This window comes from Arachis ipaensis, chromosome B06 (assembly GCF_000816755.2).
Source record: "Arachis ipaensis cultivar K30076 chromosome B06, Araip1.1, whole genome shotgun sequence".
Classification (NCBI taxonomy): Eukaryota; Viridiplantae; Streptophyta; class Magnoliopsida; order Fabales; family Fabaceae; genus Arachis; species Arachis ipaensis.
Genome location: NC_029790.2, coordinates 127,960,910 through 127,967,515, shown reverse-complemented (window position 1 = coordinate 127,967,515; position 6,606 = coordinate 127,960,910). Strand labels below are relative to the sequence as shown.

General features: G+C 35.2%; 1 protein-coding gene across 1 annotated transcript; it reads right to left on the bottom strand.

Annotated features, from left to right (window-relative positions):
* Positions 1,320-4,182, bottom strand: LOC107647542 (uncharacterized mitochondrial protein AtMg00810-like). Its single transcript, XM_021105091.1, has one exon. The coding sequence runs from the start codon at positions 2,551-2,553 to the stop codon at positions 1,636-1,638; it is 918 nt and encodes a 305-aa protein (XP_020960750.1). The 5' UTR covers positions 2,554-4,182; the 3' UTR covers positions 1,320-1,635.

Sequence of the window (6,606 nt, the reverse complement as noted above, 5' to 3'; positions counted from 1 at the left end):
TAACAAAAATAATAAAAAAAATAAAAAATAAGTTGTGTCTTTCGTTAGTGTTTCTATATCTTTTCTGTTAGGATAAACATAAAATATATTATTTCAATATCTCTGAACACAATATTTCTATCCATTTCTTATTTGTTGAATAAAATTTTGTATTTCTATTCCTATTTCAATGTCCCGTATCTATAAACAAATGTAATCTTTATTCTTTTTTTAATTTTTCTTTTTTTAATTATTTTTTTCTTCTCAATTCTTTTATATATATATATAATTTTTTATAAATTCAATTTACCACTAGAGAAGTATAAATGTATAATGAATAAGAGATACCATGTGAAAAATATATTTATTTTTGTTCAAATTAGATTATACCTGTCGTTGTGTATAAGCCAAAAAAGCATATGTTCATTATCATGCGGAGAAATACCGGAGATCGAGAGAGCAGCGGCATTTTGGATGTATGGTTACGAATTTTTTGGTCACAGCAACAAATTGTAACTATACAGGATATCGTGATAAAAAAAAGTTATAGTCACGATTTTTAGAAAAAGAGTGACTATAAAATACTTATGATTACGGATTTTTTAAAAAAGGTGGCCTAAAAAAGTTTATGATCATAATTTTTGGGAGTGATTTATAGGGATCTATGGTTACGATTTTTTACAGTGACCAAAAAGGGTCTATAGTCACGATTTTGGGGGTGGGCTAAAAGGGTCTATAATCACGGTTTTGAGAGTGACTTAAAAGGGTCTATGTTCACAATTTTTTACTGTGACCAAAAAGGGTCTATGGTCACGATTTTTAAAAAAAGGTGATCTAAAAGGATCTATGATCACGGTTTTAGGAGGTGGCTTAAAAGTGTCTATGGTCACAGTTTTGGAGTAGCCTAAAAAGGTCTATAATCACAGTTTTGAGGTGATCTAAAGGGGTCTATGGTCACGATTTTTTACAGTGACAAAAAAAGGTCTATGATCACGATTTTAGGGGTGACCTAAAAGAAACTACGGTCACGATTTTTTGCAGTGACCAAAAAGAGTCTATGGTTACAGTTTTTCAAAAAGAAATCACATAAAAAGTTCTATGGTCACGATTTTAGAAGATGACCTAAAAATGTCTATGATCACAATTTTTTAAAAAAGAATGACCATAAAATATCTATTGTCACGATTATTTAAAATGGTCTAAAATGATTTATAGCGACAAATTTTTCATTTCTTTTTTAAATTTGTTCCCAAAACAGTGTCGTTTCTCCTCTCCCAAAATCCCCATTTTTTCCTTTATTTTTATTATCCCTCCCCAAAACGTGTTCGTTTCCCGTCCCTCCCAAAATCCCCATTCCCTCTTTAACTTAAAAAATAAATAAATAAATAACCATTTCTTCTTCGCAGAAGCTCTCTTTCTTCTTCAAATCCTTGTGTGTGTTGTTGCCAAGCCATCTTTCGTCTTCAAACGGCCGCCAGTGCTCGCCTTTTTGTTCATCTTCTTCTTCCCACCATCGTCGAGCTCACTTCCCTTCCTATTACAATACAAAATTGAAAAGGAATTGTATTGTGTATTGGTATTTGGTTTACAAGAGTATATATACATTGGAGTACGAAAATAATACATAACAAATTACATTAGATATAATATCCCCCCTCAAGTTGGCAGATAAATGTTTATCATGCCAAACTTGGAAATGAGATTATTGAACTGAGCTAGAGTTACAGGCTTAGTAAACACATCAGCTAGTTGGTATTGTGTCCGAACGTGAAGGAGATTCAGAAATCCTGCCATCACTCGCTCTCGAACAAAGTGACAATCGATCTCGATATGCTTTGTTCTCTCATGAAATGTGGGATTCGTTGCAATGTGGATGGCTGATTGTGAGTCACAAAAGAGCATAGAAGATGGGATGTCAACTTGAAAGTCAGAGAGAAGACCTTTCAACCAGGTTAATTCAGCTGCCACTGCTGCCATAGCCCGGTATTCAGATTCAGCGGAAGACCTTGAGACAGTGTGTTGCTTCTTCTTTGATCTCCAGGAGATAAGGGAATCACCAATGAAAACACAGTAACCAGTGACACTTCTTCTAGTGTCCGGGCAACCTGCCCAATCAGCATTAGCGTATGCCATAAGTTGCAGTTCTGACTTGGCAGAGAAGAGAAGGCCTTGTCCCACACTCCCTTTTAAGTACCTCAGTAAGTGGTGGAGAGCAGTAAGATGAGTGGTGGTTGGTTTGGATAGAAATTGGCTCAATGTGGAGACAGCATATGTGATGTCGGGGCGTGATATTGTAAGGTACATTAGCCTCCTAATTATACGCCTATAAGTAGAAGGATCGTGCAATGGGTCCCCATCAAAGGCACTCATCCTCAGATTTGTCTCCATAGGTAAGGAACTCGGCTTAGCATCAACAAAGTTGGTGTCTTCCAATATGCTCAAGGTGTACTTTCTTTGACTAAGGACAATGCCTTCAGGTAATCTTGCAAGTTCCAGCCCCAAAAAGTACTTTAAATCACCTAAAACCTTGAGTTTAAACATAGATTCTAACAAGTGTTGTACCTTGCACATCATTTTTTTGGAAGAGCTTGCCAAGATGATGTCATCCACGTATACAAGTAGACTATGCTGTCACCTGTGCCAAAAGTGAAAAGGGAGTAGTCTCTCTTGGATTGTTTGAAATTGTGGCTCAATAATATTGAGGAGAATTTAAAGAACCATTGTCTGGATGCTTGCTTTAGGCCATAAATGGACTTATTCAATTTGCACGCAAGATTCGACTCCTTAGTCTTGTATCCAAGAGGCAAATCTATATAGACTTCCTCAAAGAGGTCACCATTAAGGAACGCATTATTCACGTCCATTTGTAACAAAAAACAGTTATTGATGGCTGCTAGTGATAGAAGAACCCGAACAGTAGTTAATTTGGCCACTGGAGAAAAGGTATCTTTGTAATCTATCCCAGCTTGTTGCGTATATCCCTTTGCGACCAACCTCGCCTTGTATCTCTCCACTGATCCATCAGCCTTACACTTTACCTTGTATACCCATCTGCAGCCTATGGTGTGTTTTCCTTGTGGGAGAGGCGCCAAGGTCCATGTGTTAGTTTCTTCCCAAAGAATCTTCAATTTTGTGAAGTACTGTGAAACAGTGAGAGATCCTTGAGTTAGTGTTATCAGTGATTTCTTTAACTCAAAAATTTGAGGCGCGTTGCTTTGGGAGAACCTAGCTTCCAAATCTTGCCATAAAAGTGCAGCTGAGCCAGCGTAAATCACGCTTGTTGCGATATCTTTTGAAATCGAATTTAGCAACCAAGTAGTGACTATATCATTGGTGCATTGCCATGTTTCTGCAAGCACTGGATCAAGAGCAGGGTCTGGTTTTGGGAGGGAGCCATCAATGAACCCGATTTTGCGCTTTCCACTGAGTGCGAGACGCATCGATCGACACCAAGAAGCATAGTTATCTTCTTGAAGTGGTTGAGACACCAGTATGAGCCCTGGGTGATCACTTGAATGAAGTGTATAAGCGTCAGGAATTGACGAACGTAGCATCGAAGTCGGAGGAGCCGCCGCCTGTGACGGACCTTCATTTGGAAGGGTCGACATCGTTGCTCAGAAATTAGTCAAGAAGAAATCAAAGAATAGAAAGAATCGAAAGAATCGATTGAAGAAAAGGAGAAATCTAAGTGGTTATGATGTTCATGATGAATACGAGAGAGGATCGTGGCGAGAAAATTAGGAAATTTTCTCGGAAAGGGTTACCAAAGAGGGAAAAGGGGAAAAGCGTGAAATTTCTCATCTGATACCATATTACAATACAAAAGTGAAAAGGAATTGTATTGTGTATTGGTATTTGGTTTACAAGAGTATATATACACTGGAGTACGAAAATAATACATAACAAATTACATTAGATATAATACTTCCTCCCAGCCTCCACCATCGCCGTAGGCAGAAACCCCACTCTATTCACTGCGTATCTCAACTCAATCTCTCTTAACTGCGTGTGCCGTAGTCGTCGTTGCTCCGCTCCTTGCCGTGGGGCGTCACTGCTTCTTTGCCTCCTTGCCAGTCTTGCTGTTGCTTCCCTGCTTCGCGTAGTGTCTCCCCGTCACCGCGAGCTCCCTGTCACCACGAGCTCACCTGTCTCACACTCTCCGAGCTCACTCTGCATCGCCGTTCATCTCTCGCTATCTCTCCGGTAGGCCAATGCTTCTTCCGTTTCATCTCTTTTTCTAATTAATTTTTAAGATTCTGAGTTTGTGTTCTGAGTTTGGAATTTGATTATTTATTTAATTTGTTGAATGCTGATGTGATTCTGAATTCAATTTAATTTGGATCATGAGTTTAGAATTGGATTCAATTTAGTTGTTGTTGCTGATGTATTTTTAGTTTTGTTTGGATTCAGAAATTGGATTGAATTTGTAGGTTTAGACATTTGTAATTGAATTGAATTGCCTCCTGTAATATGTATACAAGTGGAACAGTTTTTGTTCATTAAACAACTAAGTAATATTAGGAGAATAAAGAAAATTATGAAAATGTGTTGCAGTAGTCTATATGTGTATAATCCTGTTATAAAATTCTGATTTTAACACACAGTCAGCATTTCATGGAAGACAAAAATTTTATTTGGCTAATTAGATCCTATATGTCTGAAGTGAAATCTAGTCTTTGTCTAAGATGTTATTGTCAATAACCTATATTTTAGTGTAGAATTGTTGAAGATGAGTTTGGGGTTATATATACAGTAGCTTTTACAAGAAAACATGGCTTTTTTGTTTTAAAAGAAAAATTTTCCATGGAGATAAATGAATTATTGAATTGGAAAAGTTGATACCTATTAATTACAGAATACTTGATGTGAAAAAATGTTATATTTTCTAGTTTACTTCTTAGCATAAGTAGCGGTTTTAATACTCTAGTTAGCGTCATGTTTAACTCGATTTTCTTTTATTTTCTCTTTCTGCCACTTATGTGACTCTTGTCTGTGCACATAATAACTATTTCAATTTTAATTTAATTAGCTAAGGTTTTTTTGTTTTGAAACTGAGAATAGAATTGCAATTTTAATTTAATTAGCTAAGGTAGTTTTATTTTCAACTCGTCTAACCATTGGAGTTCTTCCAAATGCACAAAGTCTAGATACTGTTGGTATGTTGCATGATTAAGTTTTTGGTTGTTATACTTTAGAATGGATCTGTTTTGATCATAGATTATGAGATTTTATTTCTTGGAATGAGGACTATATGCATGTGAACACACAACTGAGTGTGATATTACAAAAACATGGTTAATTGTTTGATATCTTACATACATATGTTCAAGGTCCAGATCAACAATTGCAGTTTCTCTTCAGGATGGTTTGCTCGTGATCCATCTGTCTTATCTCTTGTTGGATGTGTTTTACTTCAATCAAATTCAGTAGATACCAAAAGGATAGGGCAGATTTCGTTTGCTGATGATCTTTTTCAGTTATCTAAAGTTCACAATCTGAAGACGGTATCTGTTATCGGCAAAGCTATTCAGACTTTGACTGGTTGTAAGTATCTGGACATTAGAGGACTGATTTGTGTGTGTTTATAGTGTTAATAAAATTTCTTTCAGTTGATTGGTGATTTAAAAAAGGAAAAAAAAAATTCTTTTTGTTGTTCAAAGAAGAGAACATTCATGTATCTGGTTTTATTATAAATTTAATTATTATTATATATTTCCCCTATTGTTCCAATAACCAACAATCAATAATCTTGCAATGTATAAGATATTAAGATGTAACTCCCCAGGTCCTACTCATGCAGTTCCTGATTATTGTCAAATAAGTTGGTCCTACACCTTCTGCTGTAGTAGTTTATCATCTATCTAATCATACTCTATATATTATTTTTTATTTAAAAATTTAAGTGGTTTAAGCACTAATAGATATTATTCCATCAAAATAATAATAAATAATATAATACTCCAGTTTCAATAACAACTTAAATTAAAGGACACTTGTAAATTTTTTGCCCCTAGCATTTCCCATTTAAATTTGCAGAATATATACTTTATATTTTCTATATTAAGCTAACATTTGGTTGACTAATTATATTATATATCGATCTAACTGAATTATCACTTGTTTGGTTTAATTTGATTGTTAGCTTTCACCTAATATTTATCTGTTCCTAGCCAATTTCAGCAGCTTGCCAAGGTACCAAAAGTTGATGATGCAATCTTAATTAGTTTGGAAAATTTTACCAATTTGTAACTGAGTTAAAATTGCACCTGTCAAAGTCTTTTTCTATTAAAAACAAATTGGGTATCGAGCGAGCTACTAGTTGGTCCAGGTTTTTTTTCTAGCTAGTTAGGGACTCCGCTTATGTTTTGTAGTTTAATTTATATATAATCAATTTAATTCTTTTGCTTATTATTTTGAGTATCTGAGAGTTTTTTTCACATATTTGAAGGGTGAGTATATTTTTTTTTAATAACTAGCCTGTTAACGTTTTCTTGATTCAATATTTAACCAATTCCCCAAGAACAACTCTCTCATTCTCTACTTTTATATTTTGTTGGCTTTAATTGTTCTTATTCTGCTTCGATGCTGCAAGATTTTTTGCTATGATTCTGACGTGCTGGTGGCTAA

What these genes read in the sequence shown, in the direction of transcription:
- LOC107647542 (XM_021105091.1), bottom strand. Translation starts at nt 2,553, where the DNA reads ATGATGTGCAAGGTACAACACTTGTTAGAATCTATGTTTAAACTCAAG.